Source organism: Opisthocomus hoazin, chromosome Z (genome assembly GCF_030867145.1).
Source record: "Opisthocomus hoazin isolate bOpiHoa1 chromosome Z, bOpiHoa1.hap1, whole genome shotgun sequence".
In the NCBI taxonomy this organism is placed as follows: domain Eukaryota; kingdom Metazoa; phylum Chordata; class Aves; order Opisthocomiformes; family Opisthocomidae; genus Opisthocomus; species Opisthocomus hoazin.
Window position 1 is genome coordinate 28,373,099 of NC_134454.1, and position 26,195 is coordinate 28,399,293.

General features: G+C 40.8%; 1 protein-coding gene across 2 annotated transcripts in view; it reads left to right on the top strand.

Annotated features, from left to right (window-relative positions):
• Window positions 1–25,519, top strand: part of HAPLN1 (hyaluronan and proteoglycan link protein 1) — a 31,687-nt gene extending 6,168 nt beyond the window's left edge. Inside the window, exons 2-4 of one of the 2 annotated variants that reach the window (XM_075411716.1) lie at window positions 5,937–6,308; window positions 17,227–17,529; window positions 24,668–25,519. In XM_075411716.1, the coding sequence (XP_075267831.1) occupies window positions 5,937–6,308; window positions 17,227–17,529; window positions 24,668–24,957 (965 nt within the window). In that variant the 3' untranslated portion in view covers window positions 24,958–25,519. Of the gene's footprint in view, window positions 1–5,933; window positions 6,309–17,226; window positions 17,530–24,667 lie in introns of both variants that reach the window. The other variant, XM_009941120.2, reaches the window with a different exon arrangement.
• Window positions 25,520–26,195: the final 676 nt, after the last annotated feature.

Here is a 26,195-nt window from a genome sequence, read left to right on the forward strand (position 1 = left end):
TTTAAGGCAAAAGGTGGCACTATTTTAGAGGATCTAATGTTTGTTATTTCCCTGATGTTTTTATGCACTGTTAGGTCTCCTGGAAACCTAAATTTAAGTTAACATGGCTCCTTTAACAATTTTCCCTAATGTGGTACTCAGATTGAGTAGATGGGAACAGTTGAAAAATGTTTTACCTCAAGCTTGTCGTCTCTATGCTGGAGAGTCAGATTTCTACCCTGCCATTAATAAAATGGGTATTTTTAGCTATACTGTTATTTGGAACCACGTACCCGAACTTTTTAACAAAGATTTATCTAGCATCTCTCTTACCAGTTGTACGTCAAAATTCAGTAGTAATGTGTTGAGAGTGTTTCATCCTGTCACTTTAGAGGTAGGAATATGGGAGTTTGATGCTTGTGTTTTCTTTCTCACAACATAAATAAAATGACATTAATGCTTGGGCCAAATAAGAACAGCTTTTCCTAGGCTTACAGCTGATTGATAGACAAAATGTTTTAGTTTTTTTTTTTTCCAAAAGCAAAAGTAAAAAGGTAGTTAGTTAAAACATAGCTAGAAACAATGTGGTAGGGAAAGTATGTGGAAAATTTGAGTAATTTTTCCTCACCATTTTCTGTTCAGATTCTCTGAGTAATACACATATACATATGTATATCAATAATCCACTCCTGTAAAATTATAGCAAGTGGAAATTATTGTTATCACATAAATTATTTCTGAGTTCCAAAGAAACATGATAGGATAACAAAACTTTCCACTGCTATAGGAAGAGTGAGGATCCTGGTAACACTACAAGACAGCAAGAAACAACTCTTGCTTATTTAAAGTAGGATGGCACATGGTCTTGTTAACCTAATGGCTTGCTAACAATGTGGAATATTTAGGCAATACATAAGTTCATGTGACAAAACTCATCTATGATGTGATCTCTGGCTTATGATTTTTTCCCTCTAAAAATACAGATTTTTTCTCCACTGTTGCTCTGTAAGTTAGTTCATTAAAATGTGGGAATAATCAAATTTCGTAGCTAGGTCAGCATAAGGTTCTGGACAGTGCTGATGGATAAATTGGCTAAAACTTTTTGCCAAGAGTTGTGGTGTGACTCATCGTTTCTGCCCCATGCTATGTTCCTGGCCTTCCAAACCTGGCTTGCCATTACTCTTGAGTGCAGAAGCAAGTTAAGAGAGAAAAAAACAAAATCATAAGACCCCCTCCTTCCCTTCCTCCCCAAAAAACCCCAACTAAAAAGACAAACTCGTCTGAGTATGTCTCCAGCAGTAAAATTTGGAACTAAACCAAGAAGCCAGCAGGTGAGACTGAAATGAGAGCTCTAGCAGCATGAGAGCAGGTCCACTTACTGTCCTTGAAAAGGGAACCACGCTGAAGTAAAGGTTAGACATGTACAAAGTAATGACAGCCAAAACAGCAGTGCTAATTGCATGGCATGCAGACAAGGGAGAAAGAGAGATGGAGAATAAAACAGAGGTGGATTGCATGCTGCTGCCTGTACCTTATTACTTTAGGTAAAAAGATACCTTTTAGTCTGTAGTGTATACCTGCTTGATTTGGCATCACTGAGATACAGCAATGCTGCCCCGAATGGCAAGTTTCAAGTGAGTTTTCATTTGTGGCAGACAGTCCCTACAGCTTGGAAAATCAGCTCCCGCAGTTGTATGCTGTCCCGCACAGCTGGACAGGTTCTGCAAACTCATTTTTAGCTAGCTTCACTGTTTTTGCATTATGTTGCCTTTGTCATCCACCTAGTTGCACCAAGAGGATTAACAAAAGTCCATAGCCTGTCAGACTCAATAGCATGGGAGTAGGAGTGAAAAAAATATGGTGAATTAGTCACCAGTGGTGCCTAGTTGTGTACTAACAGCTAAGCTGCTGTCTGTCTTACAAGGCAAAATATGCTGGAAAGGGTGAAAACCGCACCTAGCAAAGCTTTCTCATCCCGTTTCTGGCCCTGGAGCTGAGACCAGAGCCAATAGCCCAGCTGTTGCCATCTCTGTTCCCAAGAGAAGGAGTAGTTGGATGTTGCCCAGCCCATTTCTCTCTATTACTCCACTGTCTGAGGCTCCTGAGTGGCCGTGCACGTGGTCTGTCTTGTCTCCGACAAGGATCCAAACTGTCCTGTTTCAGACAACTGTTTAGCGAGAGATTATCTGGGGTTTGCAGAGTTTATAGCTGTTTGGACATTCACCTTACAAATTCTCTGATGTTACTTCTGAAGAAAGTCATTCTGAGGAAAAAGAAGTATTGTCTTCTTCAAGTAACATTCTGGACTCTGTGATAACATGTGTCCCATTATTTTCCTTTTTGCACTCATCTTTTAGATAATCCTGCCATTTAGATGCAAAGATAATTTTGTTCAAAAGGAACAGCCTTGTCAGAAACTCAAGGAAAGCAGCCAGGAAGCCACTCTGACGAGTCTTGAAAACAGTGTTTACCCCATCTTCCATGATCAGATCACTGTTTCACAACAGACCTTTGTTCACTGTACTATGATAACCCAGGACATAGGATTCTTTCCACATTTAAGCTGACTTCCACAGCAGTAAGCTAGAATGCCGCACCCAGAGGGCTAAACATGTTGTAAATGAAGAGATTCTGATTTGCTCTGTGTTTGGGCATTTTTTTGTTTGTTGTGAGTTTGTCTATTTTTAACTCTGTCAACTCCAGAAAGACCAAGACCATTTGTTTTGCCATGCTCCCAAAAACATACAGTAAGGTGAATTTGGCCCTGGTTCTCACTGTCTGCTGGATAATAAAGACCTCCTGGCCTCTTGACAAACCCCAGTCATTTCATTTTTAATCCCAAATTGCTGCTGCCTGCATGTCTTCTGTATGTCTTCTAGCCCAAAAAGAAACTATGCAGCATCCCCAATCTGGCATCTGTTTTTCCTCGAAAGCCAGAGATTCTGCCTTCCTCCTCTCCTAGGTCTGGGAGCAGCAGCAGTGTAATTTTCTGCCCCACTGTCTTGCCAGAGAGAAGTGCACATCATCTCCTTTTCTATAAAATGAACTTCTGGCTTTTAGAAAACTTCGGGGTGGAGGTATATTTCAAGTTCTGTGTCTCCCTTTGAACTTCCAGAAATGTAGGAGGTGTTTCATGCCGAGAAAAGCCATGCTTTTCTTTCCTTTCCCACGTTCCCATTCCCTCTGTTCTTTACACTTACTGAGATATAAATTTGGGTAATGGCTGCTGCAAAGGGCCAGAGGAGGTGGGAAGGAGCCAGGAGAGAGGTACACCACCGCATTAGGATGCTAATGCTCGAGTCAGAGGTGACAGTGCTCTGGGCAAATCTCCAGGCCTTGTTGGCACAGACTAGCAGTTGTTAGAAAGAGCAAGCATTAGCAGCCTGAGTCAGACTCTCCCTCCTGCCCCAGTCCTTTCTACTGATATTTATTAACTTGACTAGTTAAGTATTAAAGACCCAACATAGTTGAGCTCTGATTCAGATTTCTTGGTAATAACCACCCCAAAGCATAACATTTCTCCTCCCAAAGTGGACAGAAGTCTGTGGAACATCTTTATCCCTAAAGGAAACAGGGAAATTCGCAGACAAACCATCTTGGCTGTCTCCACTTTCTTCCTTCTCCTCGTCCTGTGGATACAGTGTTAGCAACACTTTCCATGGTGCCTTGCCTCAGATCACCCCTCTCCTTGGATGCTCTCCTCTGAAAGGGGATAGATGGGTTATGAGAGCAGCCCCAAGCCTCTGCTCACCGCTGGGAAGAAGGGCAGTGAAAAAGAAAACCAGTTATATGGGGCTTCAGGTGTTCAGCTCTGCAGTAATGATTTTTCACTCGATAGGAAGGTCTCTCATCCTGGTAAAACAACCTACAGTGCTCAAGTTCATTCATTCTCAAGGAAGCTTGTGCCCTAGCTAGTCTGTCCTGTGCAAGTACTAGCAATGTTCTTGACACAGCATGTTCTGACAAAGAATTAAACACTTGGGATACTTGTTTTTCTTAAGCAGATGCACATTTGCACTCAGAGAGCTTGTCTTTGCAATTACCACCCCGAACGTGTTTGCATAATCATAAAATGCTGCATACCCTGGGGTTTCTGCTGCTACTGAGAGTAGCCAGCATGGGCAGATAGTGAAGTCGAGCTGAAACTGCAGTTTAGGTGAATATATCATTTAGCCGGCAGACCTGCCAACAAGAGTCAGAAGCCTAGGACTGTCTGGGGACATTTATGAGCTACAGATCCTAACGTCTCCCTGCACCGTGCTGGCTGCAGACACACCGCAGGCTTTTGGAGTGCTATGAACAGACAGTTGGCCTGGTGGGATAGTCCCTGGTGGGCTCGTCACTGAGACCTCAACTGTCAGCCCATCTCCATCCCAGCCCTTCCCACCTTCAGTCATCCACAACTCTCTCTGGCTGATGGCATTTTGACGCGCGTTTCTGTGGTTTTGTCCTATCAAGACAGATTCGTCCCCACGGACTCCAGCAGAAAATTGTTGCTAGCTTTCACAGAGGTCAGCCTCTCGGCAGCCCCGCATGTGAGAAGTCAGCCTTAGTTTTGCTGAAGTCAGAGACAGACAGACTGAGCCTTAGAGTCAGGAATCACACTGCTAGGCTGTTACATTGACTTGCTGAACACACGTCAGGAGTTACAAATTCTTTCTGTGCAATCTGCTGTGTAGAGTTAGGTTGGTAAATCTTTCCTTGTGAGCAGAATGCTGGTGATTCATTGCTGGTCTCGGTCTGTGTCTCAGTGACAACAGATGGCAATATCTATAGAAGTGCTGAGCTTGCTAAATCAGTTTTGCAAGCTGAGAATGAGAGGAGAGGCAAGAGGTACTGAAAGAAGGAAATATTCTTGCTTTTTGATACATCTGTTGACTGCTACCATGAAATCTGTGTTTTCCAGGGTTTTGCCAGGGTAGCACAGCCTGTCAAAGAAGGCCCAGAGACTTAAGTTTGGAAGCAAACACCTGCTCAAGCTGACTGTCCTACACATAATGATTTCATAGAGCAACATTAGCTGTAGTGACCTACAAGAGAGAAAAGAGAGCAGGGAGTCTGGGGTGAGGATGAGAAGGAGAGGAGCCAGACAGTTAAATATGGGTTTGTGTGAAAAGTGAGATCAGAATATCCAAGATAAAATAGTGACAAGTTTGAAGGAGATGAGGAAAGCAGATGAGGAAATACCAGACTGAGATGGTGAGGGAAGTGGGCAGGAGAGAACCAGACTTTATATTTGAAGATAAATTGGACTTCCTTACTTTGGTAGGAGTATATGAGAAGAGGAACTCAAGCTCAAAAATTAGAATAAAACATAAATGGAAAATTAGACATTTTAGGATTATGCTGACACATTTTGTGTCAATTTAAATGGTGCTACTTGATACATTAATGGTTTTTTTCTGTTTCATGAGTGTGATTCACTGCATCCCAAATTCTGAGGGGCTTTGTATGCTGCTGCCTGAATAAACTGAGTTCATACATAAAAACTGAATTATGAAAAAAATGCAGTATGGATAGACAGCTCTTGAACAACCCACAGGGAAATATGGGATGTTTGTGTGTAGCCGTTTATGGGTGACGCCATTCATACACCAGCTATACGACTCTGTAAATATATTTATACAACTCTATCTTCCTGGCTATGGAGTATATAGCATGGCCTCTGCCTATATGGGGGGGCAATGCTGTGAATCAGTTTGCCTCTCTGCCTGTCTGGGGGTGTACACACACAGACACACTTGCAGCTAAGTAAATAGTTATATATAACTGGTTTATGTGCCTGACTACTGCATAGGTACAAAATGATTGCAGGTAAATGATCTTGCAGACTTAATGTGTGATATAGCAGATGGTTGCTATGCCATTGATTATATCCATTATGTAAAAGGTAGATTATGTAAAAGGTAGATTTCAGACTAATTCTTGTTTTTGTTTTTCTTCTTGAATCCTAGCAGACAATGGACCCCGTCTACTTGTGGTAGCAGAGCAAGCTAAAATCTTCTCACACCGGGGTGGCAATGTCACACTGCCATGCAAATTTTACCATGAACACACATCAACAGCTGGCTCAGGAACCCACAAAATCCGGGTCAAGTGGACCAAACTCACCTCGGATTACCTCAAAGAAGTGGATGTCTTTGTTGCGATGGGACACCACAGAAAGAGCTACGGAAACTACCAGGGCAGAGTGTTTCTGAGGGAAAGCAGTGAAAATGATGCCTCTCTTATAATCACAGATATAATACTGGAGGATTATGGGAGATACAAGTGTGAGGTCATTGAAGGATTAGAGGATGATACAGCAGTGGTAGCTCTGAATTTGGAAGGTAGGTAACACCTGAATTATACTTCAACTCAGACTTGCATTTTCTTAAGGAACACCTGCTTTTTTTCTCCTAATATTGCGGTGTTATTAGTGATAACAGCAAGCTGAGAAGTGGGATTCATTGTGCTCTGAGGATCTTGGCCTGACAGGCCATGACAACGATCAGAAACTAGAAGAACATTAGGACTTTTATAACTTATGCTAGACGACGACATATTCAGCTCCCAGTGAGACCCAGCACGAGAGGAGCCAAAAAAGAGTGACCAAACACAATGTGAAGAACTCTATATGTTTTTAATTTGCTCCTATCACTTTACAGAAGTCATTGCATGTTTTTACGGTAGATTTAGGCAAATTTGTATTAAAATATTCCACTAATAGCCATTTTACAGAATTTAGGGACATTCTAGATTATCGAGAAAACACAAAACTTACAAAGAGAAACAAAGTAGCTTTCCAGAAACAAAGATTTTTTTTTCCAGCCTTATAATTACATAAAATAGATCTCTATATTGCCTGCCAATGCCTCCATGTAGTCTGCAGTCGTTTCCCTCAGTGATATTATTGAAAACAGTCGACTACAAAGCATTAGAAAAATCGGTGAAATAGGTTTGAAGACGAAAAAATTCAACTTTCCTTTACTCTTATGAAATTCAACTAAATTTTATGACATGCAGTGCATGCAAATCAGCATTTGGCTTTTTCCCCTGAAGCACTGCACTGAACTCAGCTGTACACTGAAAGTTTTACGAAGATGACTCCCTTACCCTTATACTTACCAGAAAGTGCATGCCAGTCAGAAATTTATAGAAGCCACGTTATCTGTGAAAAGGAGTTAGGAAGAAAAAAGAAAACAAAAGAAGAAAATCAGACCCCTGGCTCTCACACCCATAAACATGTGACTCTCTTGTTCAGGGTCATTGTGCATTATGATAATTGTATAGTTACCCTGCCCAATAAGACTCTCTGAGTGGTTCTTGGAAACAAATAGTCATGGGCTTAGCTTACTTCTTCACATCGATTTTTCCATTCTTGGTTGGAGGCTGCTGAAACCTTCCATCTCTGAGTGCAAAAAGGCCTTGCACAGTTACGGTGCCAGCAGGATAGTCAATTTAGGTTGTTTCAACTCACACAATCCATCTTTAATAAGCATGCACACTGTTATTTTCAAACTTGAGAGACAAAGAATACTGCACATATACATATCCCGTTTAAGTTGTCTGAAACAGTTTTGAGTGAAGACAGAAATGAGTAGGAGGACAAAGGGTTTTGGTTTATTCTTGTCCGCTAGCCAAAGGCTCTTTTGTGTTCAATCTCCCTTTCGCTCGGGCAGGCACTGCAGTGGTTGCTCGCTGCAGCTGCTGTTGCTGAGAAGAGCCACTGAAGGGAGAGAAGTTTCTGCTTGGCATGCTCAGCTTTACCTAAGAGAAAGCAAGGCTCTGCTCAGCTGCCCAGGCGGCAGGTATGGGCCCGTGATCAAACAAAAATCAGCCTCTCTGCAGTCTACAAGGCAAAATACGCTCCCTGGGGTGAGCATCCCCAGGGGACAATAGTGATCCACCTCACAGGGTGGTTTCCAGACCATAAGGATGTAAATAGACATGCATTAAGTGCAGCTATTTACTGCACGTGAGGAATAGCAAGCACGACGTAATCCAGGTCAGAAATACGCAGCATCGGTTTAGCTGTGTTTGACCCCAGCACATCTCTTCTTTCATACCGTTGCGCAGATGATACTGGACCCCCCCCGGGTTACAAGTACGCTCAATAATTCAGTAATATTCTTCTGACAGTCTCCTTACATCCCAAATACATACCTCTATCAGACTTTGAGATGTTCCAGATAAATAACTATGTATCCTGTTCCCCATCACATACTGGGATTTCCCCGCTTTTTACAGCATTACAGTATTTTAGCCAACGTAAAAGGGTCAGAGCCAGTGTAAAATCTTTAAAATATTCATCACACCACACATCTGGCCCACATATTCATCTGGTGGCACTTAGCACTGTGCCTGTGAAGCAAAAGTTCATTAGGTTTTTGCTATTAAAAGCGAGGGGGTTCCAGTACAAATGCTTTCTGCTGTGCTGGGAGTGCTCGGGGAAGGGGAGATGCTGACAGCTGTAGTGGTAGATCAGGGAGTATTGCCTGAAGCTTGGTACAAACACTTTTGCACATGCAGAGATCCACCTTTGAAAGGTAATATTTCATTGATGCTAGAGTAAGAGAGCAATGAGAAACCTTTTCTTTACTGCATTGAGTAATGCAACTGAAAAAAAGACTTTATACCTTTTTTACTGTGACTATTTTGTGATAAAACACCAGCCCATTGGATGCAAGGTCTGGGTCCCACCTCCTGATACACACTGTCCCCTCTAGCTTACTGCTGTTACTCTAAACAGTGTCTCACTCTGAAGCATGCCAAATCCAGCCCATCCTGTATGACAGCACCACTCCCTCCCATTTTCTCCCACCTCCAAAATAAGGAAATTTGTAAGGATAGGAGGAATCAGACTTCCTCTACCAAGTGGTTCTAAGCTCTGCTCAAAGGAAAGTTTATATATTTTAGCTAGTGGCTAACATAAGGAACTTTTAGTGACTTTTGTCAGACATGAGACAGTCATAAGAATATTCATTTCTGATGTTGTAGCATGATAACAGGAAAATTTCATTTGCAAAACCTTATTGTAAAAACATTTCAAGTGAGATAAGGCTAGTGAGTGTGTCAGTGTCAGTCCTGCTTGTGGAAACTAAATCCAATTATTCTGGGCCTAAGTTACATTGAAGTTTCCTTCTAAACTGATAGTGATTAAAATGCACTTCTATTTACAATGAATTTAAATAGCTGATGGAATGTATTCCTCTATTTGCATGTCCCTGTGCTTCTTTTTTCATCTCATCTGCATCTTTATGTAGCGCAGTGCTGGCTTTAATTGCTGTTTCATGTATTTGAGCAGTGTGGAACAGATCAAGGAAAGGGAGAGAGCTGGGCTTGTTCAGCCTGAGGAAGAGAAGGCTGCGAGGGGACCTAATAAATGTTTATAAATATCTCAAGGGTGGGTGTCAGGAGGATGGGGCCAAACTCTTTTCACTGGTACCCAGCGACAGGACAAGGGGCAACGGGCACAAACTGAAGCACAGGAAGTTCCGTCTGAACATCAGGAAGAACTTCTTCCCTCTGAGGGTGACGGAGCACTGGAACAGGCTGCCCAGGGAGGTTGTGGAGTCTCCTTCTCTGGAGATATTCAAGACCTGCCTGGACGCGGTCCTGTGCAGCCTGCTGTAGGTGACCCTGCTTCGGCAGGAGGGTTGGACTTGATGACCCACAGAGGTCCCTTCCACCTCTACCATTCTTTGATTCTGTGATTCTGTAAAAAAAAAAATCAATCTTTGGACAAAAATAAAATATACCAGCCCATTCCAACATTCTACATCTGTTATAAATAATAAGGTTAATCTCACAGTGGAAAGGATTTGCATCAGTAAGCCTGCTGTCCTGAGATGGTGGCCCTAAGGATGTTAATTGGCAGCAAGACAAAACCATTTATATTCAGGAATGCCCACTAGCAGTGCAGAACAGCTGATCACTCCAATGTGGGCTCACTGTAAAAACAGTATAGCTTTGGCTGGGCAAAAGCATGTTAATATAGCAATACGGAAATTGTTGACCTCTACCTCAATGGACCTTTTTTCTTCTCCGAATGTAGTCATGTTTTATTCTTATTAGAGTTAAAGGCCTCCTGGGATTGTCATTAAGTAAATAATTCATAATAACTGGGTACTTTTAGCTTTGAAAACAAAGCAAAATTGGATTCAGTCTGTGTTTGTGACACACCTTACATGGTTTTTATATGTTTTCTTTACTATTATTTAATGTAGAACTACAACATTTTCCCCCTACACCAGTGAGGCTGTGCTGTCTAGCAGCTAGAGCTCAGGACTAGGATTCACTGCAGTATTTCACAACCACCAGCTTTAAGAGCTATTCAATCATGTCAACATGATCATCCTGTTCGTAGCCCTAAGTACAAGGGCTGGGGTAAGGGCAGGAGGGTTGGGCTGGGCATGGTGGCTGCAAGAAATGTCAAATACTGCACAGAGCAGGACACTTTATGCTGTCACCAAAGCCATTTTCTCACTGAACTGGCCTGACTCTCCTACACATAAAATATGGATCATGGGTTTTACACTCTTTGCCAAATATTCTGAGAGTCAAAACCTTAACAAATTAAAAGGTCTCCTATGGGAGGTAGGTATTGTTGCCTGAGTCAGAATTAAAGAAAGAATTTTTACCTTACATTAAATTTTCTTTATGTGGGTGTTCTACTGTTCTACACTAAATTTTCTTTATGTTAGTGCTTTACTGTTTTCCTTTCTCATGAATACTAGTCATTGTAATGAATCTCACTACATCAGATTTATGTGCTTTGGCTTCCTAGGCATGCGAAGGCTCCAGCACAGGCCCTTGGTTATACTGCTCAGGCACAGCTTTTGCGTACTACCCCTTCGTGAGATTCATGGGCCAGGTGACAAAGTGGAATAGCGCTAAACTGCCAAAGGCAGACTTTTATGCTTTTAGAAATTTTTTTTACAGTTTCTGTCTTCAGGGAGAGGTGATAACTGAACACATTAGTTTTGCTATACAGGCTATGAAATAATTACTTTGTACATTCAACAGTGCCAGAAATACGCAGATATAGATAAAGGCATTAAAAATCTTCATAGAAAGCTGCTTCTGGACGGAATCAAACTCTTTGTGTGGCTCCACATGAACCAAAAAAAAAAATCAGGTTTTATGATCTTGCTTAGAGGTATATTAGCCTTTCTGTCCATGACAGAGTTAGAAAAAGAACAGGCATCTCTTTCAAAAGCAGACTTTATAGTTCAAAATAGATCAAACAAATCCATAAGCTTCATATAAACAAATTCTTCCAAATTCTCACAGCAATCATTTTCTAATCTAGTCATTTGCTCTTAAACTAGATGTAAGCAATGGGGAATTCATAGCTGAAACCAATATGAAAACAACTCCAGGCTCTCAACAGTAGGAGAAATCAGATTTAGCCTAATAATGTATGTCATATTTGTTCCTTCTGTCTGTTGCTGTTACACTCATACACAAAAAGCTATTCTACAGATCTTTTGCATGGAACATGTTGTACTCTCTACTATAAAACTGATTTTATAGGACACATTATTTGTGCGTCCCTAGAAGACAACAAAAAGTCTTGTAAAAGACAACAGGAGTTTGTCAAGAGTAAGTCATGACAGACCAGTGTAATTCCTGCTGTGATAGAGTAACAAGTCTTTGCAGACTTGTTTGCAAGTGCTGTGAGAAATAGTACTTGAAATATGCAGGTGAAGTAAGAAGTTCAAAATACAGCAGCAAAATATTATCTGGAACTGATGACCTGAAAGGAAAATGCTAAAAGAATTAAGACTAATTAGCCTAGTAAGAACAAGGAAAGACAACAGTCTCCTAATTTTTATAACAGCTGTAGAAAAATAAGGGAATAATCTGCCCCCGGGCCAGGTGAGTCTAGTTCGTATGCCTGTATTTGTCAGAAATAAGCAGCCCCACTGACAGCTTGGTTATGGGATGCTGTGGACTGGAGGGACACCATCTGAAGCTTTATAGAATCATGGAATCATAGAATCATTAAAGTTGGAAAATACCTCTAAGATCACTGAGTCCAAACGTCAACCCAGCATCACTATGCCTGCTAAACCATATCCCGAAGTGCCATGTCTACACATTTTTTGCACGCCTCCAGGGATGGTGACTCAACCACTTCCCTGGGCAGCCTGTTCCAATGTCTGAGCACTATTTCAGTAAAGAAATTTTTCCTAATATCCAATCTAAACCTCCCCTGATGCAACTTGAGGCCATTGGCTCTCGTCCTATCGCTAGTTACTCGGGAGAAGAGACCAACACCTGCCTCACTACAACCTGCTTTCAGGCAGTTGTAGAGAGCAGTAAGGTTTCCCCTCAGGCTCCTCTTCTCCAGACTAAACAGCCCCAGTTCCTTCAGTCGCTCCTCAAAAGACTTGTTCTGTAGACCCCTCACCAGCCTCGTTGCCCTTCTTTGGACACACTCCAGCACCTCAATGTCCTTCTTGTAGTGAGGGGCCCAAAGCTGAACACAGTACTCCAGGTGCGGCCTCACCAGTGCCGAGTACAGGGGCACAATCACCTCCCTACTCCTGCTGGTCACACTACTCCTGATGCAAGCCAGGATGCTGCTGGCCGCCTTGGCCATCTGGGCACACTGCTGGCTCATGTTCAGCCGGCTGTTGACAAACACCCCAAGGTCCTTTTCTGCCGGGCAGCTTTCCAGCCACTCCTCCCCAAGCCTGTAGCATTGCTTGGGGTTGTTGTGAACCAAGTGCAGGATCTAGCACTTGGCCTTGTTGAACCTCATACAGTTGGCCTCGGCCCATCGATCCAGTCTGTCCAGATCCCTCTGCAGAGCCTTTCTACCTTTGAGCAGATCGACACTCCCACCCAACTTGGTGTCATCTGCAAACTTACTGAGGGAGCACTCAAACTTACTTCAGTTTCATTTTAAAAGAGATTGATACCTGCTGACAGCTAGTGGCCCGCCTGTGGAGTCTGTGTTGAATGACCAGATACCTGACAGTCCTGCCAGGCAAAGAAGTGGAGATAGAGTCTCTAGCAAAATGAGGGACTTACCCCTTTTTACAGAATTTTAGAAATCCAACATGGAAAGTTTTGCCACCAAGTCTGTGAACCTGCCAGCGTAAAACTGTACCCTACAGTATAGTATATAGCAAACCCAACAGTTACCCTGTATTTACACTGGCTACAAGAAAACTTACTTTTCTGTTTGGGCTAGAACTCAAGGAAGCCCATTTCTTTACTCTGGCTGTAAAGAGATCTTTTTTTCCATATGTGTCAACAGAGGTTTTAGTTATTTTGTTCTGTGTGTAAATACTCTTAAAACTGCTAATTGTGTATGGTGTTGGCTTAATAGACACCCATAAATTGTTACAGGAGTCGAGCTTTCTAAGGTTATTTCCCCACCTTGTTGTCTTGGGTAACCGTTACAGCTCCTTGCACCGACAATTTGTCTGTAGCAACTGGGTAATTGCAAAGCACTTGCACTGAATTTTAGTGATTACTTGCATATAAGGCTCTGAAATACATACAGCTTATGCAGGACAAAAAAATGTCATCGCTTTGCAGTCCCTAAAAATCACAGTAGCAGAAGCAGAGTTGTACATTGGTGGAATTCAGTGTAAGGCATTCATGGAAATACAGTTGTGCGTATGGGGAAGACATGTTATACATCTAGTTCTGATTTGGTAGAAATGCTAATTTACATTACAGAGATTTTCTGGACAGTGATTGCATTGTCGCAGGTGCATACAGCAAGCCTCACCTAGCCCTCCTCTTTCACCAGCAGATTTATTCTCCATTGAATTGATGTGTCTCAGCTTCTTCCTCTCTTGCCTGGAGGACAGGAGATCCTTCCCTTGGGGTAGGACCTATTCCAAAGAACTGTGTGTTTGGGAGAGGACTCACACTGTGAAGTCTATATCGTAAATTAAAATTCCCCACTCAGGCTCCACGAGTGACTCAGCTGCTTCCTTAGGTTAGGGAGCCGAATCACTGAGGTCAAGTTAAGGCTCCTCAGCTCAGTCTTCCCACATACTAACCAGATTTTAACCGTCTGAGGCTGGAAGTTTTTCTCTTCCTCCATTCTTTAAGCTAAATTTGTTAATGTTTGGAAGCGGTTGTTTGTCTAGTGGTAAAACACAGGGTTGGAGTCAGGAGTTTAGATTCTGTCTGTAGTTTGGGAACAGCAACAAGCCTCAGGACAGCTTTTGTCCATTCAAGAACAGATGGGATGTATTATCTTTTGACGGGTTATTAGATACAAGACTGAAGATGATACTTTGCAATTAACTAAAGTTCAGCACTGCTAAATCACAACAAAAGGAAGCTGAATAGTAAGATCTAACTATGAACTTCAGCTAGGTTTGTTAGGGAAATGAAGAAGAAAGAAGTAATTATCAAAGATACAGGATAATACAAAGCTACACAAACATATATCCAATCAATTTTGCTCTGCAAAATCACCAATGGCCACCCTCATCTGCAGGGTGACATTAATGCTAATCAGTTGCAGGCTTGTACTGCAGATGAACTGAAACAAAAATCAGCTTCTATGCAGTCTACCCGAATATAACCCAAAGCCAATATTGCAGTTCTGTGCATATTTATGTTATTGAAACTTTATGTCCCACACTGTCGAACTCAGATAGATTTGTGACAAATTTACATACATATTTAAAAAGTTTAAACTTTTAAAAAGTTACTTTGGAAACCTTAACGAATCAGACCTGTTTGAATAGCTTCCAATTAACTGTTGCTCAGTTTTTAGAAGTATGTAAGTTCAGATCTTGATTAAAAAATACCCACCCCTGATGAGTATGGGGTTTTTTTTACATGTATATACAAATCAGACACGTACTGGGAAAGGAATCGGTTGTCTGGGGAAGTGTAGTTCTAGAAACATAATAAGTATTGGATTTCTAATAAAGTAATAAATCTTGGACTCCTCTGACATTTATTACATTTTTATTATATCTGGTGATATTTCTATCCATTAGCAGTAAGCGTGAAGGAATAATTTTTTAAAGAGGTGAGGAAGAGTAAGGAAAAACAAAGATCCAGAAAAATATGAAACATCTACAGATTCTTGTTTATGAAGTTATAGTTCACAGCATATCTTGTATTGTATTATATTACATTCATGCTTTGTAGTTCAGCACAGCTAATAACTGAAAAGCCCTTTAACAAAGGATTTACAAAAGAACATCAGCAGACTCTCTAGTTAATTGCTGAAGGAGAGCAAAATATTGTTTATTATTACCCTGCCAAGTTTACATTTGCATATTTTATTTTCCTGGACCAAGTCACTGAGGTTCAGTAATAACAAAGATTTTGTTTAACAAAAATAACACTTCTTCGGCAACGGATGGGGGATGGAGAGAAGGGAAAAAGAAGACACATTAAGATGCCAGTGAATAGGCACCAAAGTGGGTTTGAATGTTCAGAAAGAAGAATGGTTTCATTGCATGGTGACAGTCTTGCATGGGCATAATGTAATTCCTCTATCGTATGCTGCATTGCCCCAGAGACAAGGAACTTGTTATTGGTGGGAGAATTCATCAGCAGGAAGAAAGTAAAAAGAAAGATGGGTATTTCTACCGATGTAAAGTTTTTGGCTCATCTCATGTGATATCTTGTCTTCAGTCCCTCATCATCCTACAGCACTTCTACAGAGATGTTAGAGAATAAACATTCTGAGCTGCATCTTCTCTGATGCTGTTTTATTTCAGGTTATGATGAGACTGGGCTAAAGCCAACTGTAAAACTTAGATCTGGGTAACGTTTCTAAACCCTGCCAAAGATTAAGGTGGTCTGATCCAACCTTTTTTTTCAAGTTTCTATCTTCTCTTTTATCAGAGCCACATGGGGAGGTGGTTCTTCAGCATTTTCTGAAACATCTTTCATGCTTTAAGAAACAATCTTTAACTACAAATCTTTTTTGTAAAACAAGCAGAAAATATACTGTGGAAAAATCTGTCAGATAAGGGCAATGAATCTGATTAACTGTTGCTGATGAAAAAATTGTGGAGGTGTCTCCACGTTTCCCATCTCCACTTGGACATCCTCTGTTGTGAGAAGATCTCTCTGCCTGCAATGGCTCACCACCGATGAGCAACAGACAAGGCTTTGGACCAGCCTGTGGCTGGTCCTCAGGGGTGGAAGGAAGCATTTGGCAGGTCCATGCTCCTTGCACAGTAGCTCTCCAGCAAGCGTCATTTGATTAAGCCAGCAGGGCTTTTGGCAGTCATAGGGTTAGCGAGGGAAGGTGGTGTCTCACATGGCTTCCTACTAGGGCTCTCTTGTGCTGCTGCATGCCGTGTGCTGCATGGCTTACCATCTGCAGTTTGGGAAACCTGTCTTCTGCTCAAGAAACCGCACTCCCTGAATCCCCCTGTGAGGAGCTTTCCCTTCTTGAGTGATGACAAACTGCCAGAAAACAGCTGGAAAGTAGCAGAAATGTCTCCCTAACGCCACACACAACTTCACTGATTTTATTTCCCTGTAGATTTCCTACTTTAAGACCTCACGACACTAAATTTATGCCTCTTGCAGTCTAGCCTTGGAATGTTGCTATTGAGCCAGGCATGAAAAACCTTTCCATTCCTAGGATAATGTGAAATAAAATAAAAACGAACAAACAAAAAAATAACTGTCTTGAACCTCTCAGGAAATCTTGGCGAGGGTCGATGCAAAGAACAGAGCACTCTTTTACATCAATCCAAACATTTCATTTTAATGTCTATGTTTAAAAAGAAATAGTTCATATGCCTCTGTACTACATTTTCTTATTTCTAAATGACTGCCAGAAAATCCCCAAATCCCACAAAAAAAAGAACTAGGCTGGTTTTTAATTTACTTTTTTTAAATGAGAGATTGATCTTATAGGTGACAAACTGGAATTTTCTGATGAAAAACGTGGGCTTGAAAATTTCAGCCAGCTTCCCTCATCTTTAAGCAGTCTCAGAGTGCATGAGGGTAAGATCACAGTGGGGACAGCAAAGCTGCAGATGGGAGCAACATGCAGACCTGGCATGGTTCCCATTGGGAAAGGCATGAGGTTACGGGGAGAGGAGACGGCTTGGTAAGGTGGCTGCCCTATCCTCTTCTCAAACCTAATGGCTGATGTGCTGACAGTGCATTTTTCTCCAGAAATAAAACAACAGTCTGACACACATCATGGCGTTAAGCTTTATTTCTCCTTCTTGTGACTGTAAATACTGATTGCCATTCTTCTGCTCTTTCGGTGTCGAGTAACTCACCCTCTGTCTACCACTTCAGGAGTCGTGTTCCCTTACTCTCCACGGCTGGGTCGCTACAACTTAAACTTCCACGAGGCTCAGCGAGCATGTGTGGACCAAGACTCTGTTATCGCCTCTTTTGACCAGCTCTACGATGCTTGGAGGTCAGGGCTGGACTGGTGTAACGCCGGCTGGCTCAGCGACGGGTCTGTGCAGTACCCCATCACCAAGCCCAGGGAGCCCTGCGGAGGGAAGAACACGGTGCCTGGGGTCAGGAATTACGGGTTCTGGGACAAGGATAAAAGCCGTTACGATGTTTTCTGCTTTACTTCAAACTTCAACGGTAAGAGTCTTCTTCACCCCATCTTGTAAACGATGCTTTGTGTGCTTAGGATAGAAACTCCAATGGCAGCAAGTGAAACTTGATTTATCAAAGCTTATTTTAGGCTTGGAAAATGTTATTGTTGAATTTACAAGGACACATGTGCCGAGTAAAGTTGTCTTTGCCACATGTTCAAGTAGATTGTTATTACAGCTCAGAACTTGTATTGGCAGGGGTTTCCAATATCTCCACTTTCACCCTGTTAAAATTTATATGTACAATTTTAATGTTGATATATGCCCAGTTTCTCTCATTTAAAGTGATGAAGAAACCTGCGATTCATTAATTGAGCTTTCCTGTTGAATTCAATTATAATTATGAAGTTTTACACCTTGAATATATCACCAAAACAAAATTCTGATCACCACTTCATCTGTGCTGTTATGTCAGGCAGCTCCTGCTCACGTACCACTGCTAATACGACGAATACTTCCTTATCAGCAAAGCTATTTCTAGCTTTTATGCCTAATAATTTAGATTCCTAATCTTACTACACTGCCAAAACCCTGTTCATCTTTACTCTGAACTTGGTCTGCTTTAAAACTTATTTCAGAGACTGCAGGCTTTTTTGCTATTAGTAGGTGTTACTTTAGGTACCAAATGACTCCGTCTCAGCTTACCATCACTTCAGGTTTAATCTAGTGGCTGAAAAGGATTTAGAAAGCATGGCTGTGAATGAGAGGGACATTGCAAGTGAACATGTGCAAGAGGAGTCTACAACCCTCTACAGCATCATACTTCTAGATAATTCTCACACAGCTTTGCACATGTTTGGCTTGCAGCCCACCCAGACCAAAGAGCATGGCCTTTTTTGTTTATGCACAGATTGCTTATCCGCAATGAAGCATTTTTGACCTACAGCACACCAAAAATTAAACATAAGCCTTGCTCTCAGAAGATACGGTCTAGTGCTAAGTCTGTTCCACCCTCCCAAAACCCCTGCAAATTCTCAAATCAGCAATATTAAATTATGCTGGATGCAGTCTGAAACAAAAGTTTAGCTGATTTTTATCATGCTGCATCATTCCATGAAATGCTGGCTCATTTTTTTCTTGCTTCATTTATCCCAGGCGAAATCCTGTATGATCTCATCTCTTATATGCTGATTTAACCCTGTACTATAGAAATAGCATGGAGGAATATAATAAACAAGGAAAAAGAATTAAAATGTGATAGCTGTTCTGTTTATAATGCTTACAGAGTAAACATTTGTGACTGCTGTTCACTAACTACCATCCTTTTCCACACTAGCAGTGGGACAGTGTCTCTTATGGAAGGAGAAAAATAATTTCTGGAAAAAGAAATAAACAGATAAATATTGTCTGTGCATTGATACAGTAGAAGAAAGAAAGAGAGAAAAAAGAATGTGGTAAAATGAGGATAAGGTGTACAAGTAGTAGAGAAATCAAAGATGACACTAAAATGAACGTCATCCTTGGTGCGTCTGTTAAACCAACCTGCAAGGCAAAATACGACACAGCAGTAGGATGATATATGGAGCTGAGCACTGTCTTCGCTAGTTCCCCACAGCTCAGTGCCATGCAAGTGTTTAAAGGTGTCAGCAGAAAATCCAGACTTCTGCTTCTCTCAGCTTCATTTCTTTAACCAGCAGCTCGCCAGGTGATTTTATCCTCACAAGTCCCTTCTACATTCTCATGTCCCAAGCTTACCTTAATATCCACAATAAACCCAGTCACTCTCCCAAAATGCCAACTTCCTATTTTCAGCTCAGTGCTTCAGATAGCTTATGTACGCTTTACAGCATGCATTCGCTTTCTCACTGTAAAGGGAAAAGCTTATAATAACCCTTTTTGCCACCAGGTTACAACTGCCAAAGGTAGTGGCCAAGAGCAAAAAACTATTTCTGCAACACCCAGTATTGATTCTCTCAGCTCAGGAACAGCCAAAGAAAATGAGAAGTGGTTAGGACACCATGCATTCCCAGCAGTGGCAGTGACTGCTGGACTCTCCTGGCAGTATGAAACAGAGAAGCCTTCAGCTTTATGAAAGGGAGCTGGAAAAATGCCAAAGGCCCCAGGATCAGGGGAGTATAAGATGAGCCCAAAAAAAAAAAAAAAAGAAATTCAAAGACTGTTATTTGTGGGAGCTCTGTGAAGAAAGAAGTTAGGTGAGGTTTAGATTTCTGCTAACCGTGTTCTTTTGAGGGAAAGAAATCCCCTAAATACATTACAATCTCAGGGATCATTAAAAAAAATAATTCAATTTTAAATAGTTCAGCAGTCAAAGCAAAAAGTCTTTGCCTAAAATGCATGCAAAAATCTTTTTTTTACCTGAAGAAGAAAGGTACAAACCAGAAAAATTACATTCAACCATTGAGGTAAAAAAATGAAAACACAGTCATCAATGCAGTAAGTTCAAATCCACGTTCAGTGTTATCAGTCTGGAACTGTTCGAGCCCATCCATGATGGACTGAATACAACCAAAAATACAATGTGCATTGCTGTTACCTGCACAGGGGAAATGTTTTAGTAAAGTTTGTCTGCAGTGCAATATAAAATAATCTCAATACATCATGAAATTACTCTCTACAGTGTCTTTTCTTAGACTACTGTTAAGTACAATACTTGAACATTTTTTTCTGCCCATGTAACTGCTTCATACTCAAATCTTTCTGTTGGTTCATAGAAGAACTGTTCATGATTTGTGTCTGTGCAGGCAAAGCCAAAAACCTGAAAATGTTTCATACATTTTCTATATAGTAGTAGCAGCAATTTACCAGTTCATAAGAATATAGATGTTTTTCATAAAACAACACAAAGAGTAACATTAGCATAATTCTATGCATTAAATCCATCAAAATATTGTGAAATAACATAATTTTTCTGCCTGCATAGAGCTAGCTATTGTACGGCAAAATGTTTCCCAACCTGCTTTTGCACTCCTTGTGTTGACAAAGGCTATTGAAAGTGAACATACACAAGTGGGAAGTGCTTAACTTAAATTTGCACATTCTGAGTTGGAAAGTGCTCATCACTGAGGGCTCAGCTCTCCTCCCTCACATCTGGTTTCACCTCTACTTTTCCTTCACAACAGAAGCCACTTTAGTCTGTGTTCTCTTTAGAAAAGCTAAAGGTTCCTGCCCCGTGTGGTGGCACAACCTGCCATGATCCAAAGGTTTGCAAGGGCTGCAGACCACCCCAATTTCTTTCCCAGCCCTTCTCCAAGAAATGGGGGATGCTCCTCTTCTACACATTCCCTCTAGAAGGTCACTGTGGGCGTCTACACACCAATTCGGGGGAATACATGCAGATAAATCATTTTGTTGCAGCCTTCCCCACAGAGCCCAAAAGGCGTAAGACAGAGAATATATAATGGTAGAGCTAAGTGGTTATTCTTTCCTTAATTTCAAAGGGCTTCTGAAGGAGAACAGTGAGTTTCTCAAAGGAAAAACCCTGGGAATCTTTTGCACTGAGAAATATTAAGTGAGCTAAATATAAACGTATCTATCAGCTCCTCTATAATTAAGCGTTTTCAAAGAAAAAATGTTTTCTGATATATACTTTGACACAGAACCACAGCACATAACTGATTTGTTATCAGCTCTAGCAGAATCAAGTAAAAATCTCATGTTAACAAAGTTAATAATATAAAAAATAAATTTTAGGGATCGTATTAAAAATGCAACTGTGAACCACCTATTTCTTACAGTAATGCATGTGATAAGCTAAGCACATCTGCCATTTAAATGGGAGAAAGGCGTAGAAAGTCGTCTCTGAATAATGAATGCTGGCTACTCATTTGACCGTTTCAGACTATTTTATCACTGGGAACATCTAGCCATGGTTCCAAAAAGAGAAACAAACCTCCCCAAAAGAAAATTTCATAACCTTTCTTAGAAGTGTTTTCTTCTGAGTCACCAGATTCACTGCTGAATATGGGGGGAGGGAGAGGGAAGGGGAGGGGCCTGGAGGAGGATTTTAAAAAAGTTGTTCCCACATCATAAATTTTTAACATGTTATTCAATTTTGAGGAACAGTGGCCTCTCTCAACCGTTCAGTATTGGTATAAGATATAATGAACTGAGTCTGCTGAGCAGACGACAGGGTCTACAAGTTGTGCAAGCTACAGACACATCCCTGAGGCTGGTAAGAATGCCTTTCATGGCCGTATGATACCACAAATTAGAGTGATTTGCTCTTAATACAGTAAAACAAGTTAACTGATTTCTGTGGCTGTAAGCTTTTCAGTGCACACATCAATCGCTGGCTGCAAAGGCAGTCCTGCACCTGGCATTTCCCCTGGCAGTGCCTGCTGCTCAGTTGCCCCTGCACAGTGTCGAAGCCACGAGGCTGAGCAAAAGGCTGCCCCACCAAGCCAGTAACCTCCCAGAAGTAGTCTTAGGGCTGAGACCGGGTGCTTAGATACTCGATGGCTGGCTGTACCTGGAAGCATCCACTCTGAGCGCTCCACCAAGAACTCTCTTTTGAAGGCACTGACGCTTTCATGCAGAAAATAGCAAATGGGGTGGTACGGCTTTTCTGTGCCTCCGAAGGTGATGGCCCACTGCCTAGTACACCCAGCTGCATCATGAAAATTTACTCTTAAAACCCTCAAATTAGAGCTGAGCTTGGAAAAGTCTCCAAGGGTGGTGCATCCCTCAAACTCCCACAGTCACAAGGATGTAGAGTATTTAGGTCAAGTGCTCAAGTTTTCCTCTTTAAACTGTTCTGTTTCATGCAAAAGCTTAAAATAGCTATTATAGGTGGAGTTTGGTTAGGTTTGCATAAACTGCCTATCCCAAGATTTGGATGTGAGAAGTCATATCAAGCACACTGAGCCTCTGTAGGAGTAACCCAACTATCAGATATTAATGAGAGAGAGACAGTTAATGCCTCCCTCTCCTTCCACATCAATTAATAAATACTGAGACTGAACAGTTAGGAACTCTTCTAACCTATTAGCAGGGGAAAAATGGAAAATCTGTACTGAGTTTATTAACAGAATTTTATTTCATCAGACGTTCTGGATACACGTTACACCCCTGTGGGCTTTACTTTTAAAGTTCTGTTCAAGGAAGGGGCAGAGTATAGGAGCTATTATTATTGATGTCGTATGTCAAAAGCCTGACCTTACTCCAAATCCCTAGGAAATTACATTCCACTGACATATGGTATGAAGAGCAACTAATAAGCTAGGTGAAGTTTACATACTATCAGTCCAAATCCCTGTTCCCCTAAGTCTGAAATCCCATTTGCTTTGGGGAAATCTCTTAATAATGTAATAGGAACAGGTTTCCACTTAATAAACATTCTCTTTAGCAACACCTTGTAAATGCTCTCAACATACTGAAATGGAGTTAAGCATTTTACAAAGCAGTAGTTTATCTACTCTCAACAGTTTTCTGTGGAAACACTGCAGATAGTGTCTCTGACAGCAATGAAATTTTTTAAATGTTTCTTCACCACAGCGGCAATGTATATGCCTCTTTTTTTTTTCATGTTCTTGTCACGGTATACAATTTCCAACCTTTACCCAAAGTTAATTCATTTATCTTGATGTTGTCATCTGACCTGACATTTCTTCACTTAGAAAAATGCTATGTGTTTTTTGCAGGGATCTGGAGCTGACATAACTCTTCTTCTTGCTCACTGCTTTTTCTTCAGCAAGACAGTAATCTGAAAATGAGCAGAATTCTGTTTGTGTGCTTGCCTAATTTTTAGGATGAAGAAAAAGGATATTATTCTGGAGTACATTCTTAATTAAGAAGTAAAGAGTGTGCTCTGAAATCATAAGATCCCCACATAAATAAATTCCTTCATTTTTGAGATAGCTTGCCTCATACAGGAGCATCAGATTCAAAAGCTGTGAATTTATTTGGATGTTATTATTCCTTCAAATAAACACTATTCCTCTGCAATCCATTTCTTGGATTAACCAGACTTGGTTAATTGTCAAATCAGTGATTATAAATTACCCCAAGTATAATGAATGAAAGCCTCACAATGAAATTATATTGCCCTTGAAAAATGAAATTAATGTTAGTGTTATTGCTGCTTATGGGTTAGTAGGAGAGACTTCCTTTTTGAGCTTTACTTACTGGCACATATTTTCATTACCTTGAGATGGAGGGATATTTTTCTTAGCAGCACTATCAGTTCAGTGCTGTCTTACGGTGAGGATATACCCTTTGAAGCCTAAAGAGAAACAGAGCTGCAGAACTGCTGCGCGTGGTTTTGACACTGCTAATAAAGACTTATGAGAGGCACGGTTTTGATCTACCGCAGGCTCAAACTCTGCTTCTGAGAAACCGTGCAATGTCTCTGCTTTCTTACAAAAAAAAAAAAAAAAGAAAAAAGAAAAAAAAATTTGTGCTTGTATTTAATCAGAAACAAGGTCACCGCCTTGTCATAGAGTAAAATTGCATGTGTTACCTCCAGCCACCCTCATCCAAATGCTATCAAAGGCCAGATCTTGCTATGCTGTGCCTCTGAGAGGAAAACTCATAAGGGTTTTAAGCTAGGGCTGGTAGCATAATGTAGAAGTGCACTGCTTTGTACGTTTAGCTGATTTCCCTTCTCTGACAGTAAGCTGCAGCTGTAGCAGATCTGCTTTGCCTGAAGTCTACAGAGTTCCTCACACATTTCACTGGATTGTCATTGTCACCTCATTGTTAAACCTGTCTGGCATGATAGAGTTAGGTGCAGACCAGGGGCCCTCCTCCAAATCCCAGGGTGTCTTCCATCATCCCTCTCCCCCGATCTTCCTGGTTTTCTGCCTCTGAGGACGAAAATGCTTTGAAACAGCTCAGTTACCACTGAGTAAAAGTGAGGGTTGGAATGCCATAGTGTGCTATGATAGCAGAAATAAATATAGCATTACGTTTTTTGTATCAAATAGTCTGTTTTCTCTACCTGGCTTTTTTTTTCTTTTTTTTACTCCTAATAGTTGTTAACTCACCATGCAAAAAATAAGATGTTTTTAACATCTCGACATCCAAATTGCGCAGTCCCAAATCAACAACTGTTTGGTATGATTCTGCAGTGGAACATTTCCATTTCTCCTCAAAAGCCACTGTTATATTATCAAATCATCTCAATCATGTTGCTAATGACCCTTTTTCATTCTTTCTCTTACTAGGTCGTTTCTACTACCTAATTCACCCGACCAAGCTGACCTACGATGAGGCCGTTCAAGCATGCTTGAAGGATGGCGCTCAGATCGCGAAAGTTGGCCAGATATTCGCTGCCTGGAAGCTCCTGGGGTATGACCGCTGTGATGCCGGCTGGCTGGCTGACGGCAGTGTCCGCTACCCCATCTCCAGGCCGAGGAAACGCTGCAGTCCTAACGAGGCAGCGGTTCGCTTTGTAGGCTTCCCTGATAAAAAGCACAAGCTGTACGGTGTCTACTGTTACAGAGCATACAACTGAAAGTACCTAGAGCACACAAGTCTTAAATTCATTAAGAACATGTGAAGGATTTCTTTTCGATATGAACTCATGCAAGTTACCAAAACTGTGATAAATCTTTTTTACTTACTGTAAAGAGTAAAGAGTCATTTTCATGAACCCAACCCGTTAATTTGTTGGGGGTTTTTTTGTTTTAATATTTTTGTAAAAGTATCATTCCATAGATATTTTAAATTAATATAATTTAATGGAAGCTCTAGGTAAGGAAATTTTAGAGCCAAATTCTTTAAGCTAGATCGTCCCAGCAAAATATAGTTTTCATGAATGGGGCATGTAATAGAGCTTGATGATTGCTAGGGCACAATTATGGAATGTAAGGCTACTCAAAGCAGAAGCTTTTAAAAGCACAAATTTTACATATTTGCATCAGTTTGAGAAACACTGCAAATTGATTCTATCAGGAATTTTGAATTTTGTTAAAGGGGATCAGTGAGGTTTTGTAAAAAACCTCACAATAACGTAGGCTAGAAAATAACTGTTTTCACTGGTTTCACATGGGAACAACACAGAGTTTAATAAAAGCAGATAAACAGTCCACAAAAATAGGACTAGTTTTACAATTTAAAATCTTGCCTTTCTGAAAAATAAGCTCATGGTCCCATGCATAGGAACAAGCACAATTAGTTCTCCTGAACATTTCAATTGTGTTTCTGTTGCGTGTAAGTCATTGATGAGGGAGTGACTAGTTAACTAATGATAAAACTATATTTTCTTCTCAACTGCAATTAGGATGCCTGAGAAGTGTTGTATTACCTTTGAGTAGCTTTACTAAGTTATTTTTAAACTCCGAAAGGCCATTTGCTAAGCACCGTATAGCATCTACTCAGGGCAGTTGTATAAATGAACTGCTGGACAGATAAATTGTAAATTTTAGCAGCTTGATTTTACATTAGGCTTTGAAATTATATTGTCTTAATAAAAGAACATTACAATGTTTAATATTTCTTACCTATTTACACATCACAAAAAAATTAGAAAAAAACTCCCATTAAAATTATTAAGTCTCAGAACAAGATTATTAAATAAAATCCAAAACCAGCTGTTAAGGCTTCCAAGAGAAAAAAACACTTTATTTCCTTACATCTCATTTTTATTCTAACAGTACATCTGTTTTTTTAAACTATTGATGAAAAAATAGTATCACTAGCCCTGAATTATTTAGCTAATCGTCCTTAGGGTTAACAGAAAAAAAGTGTTAA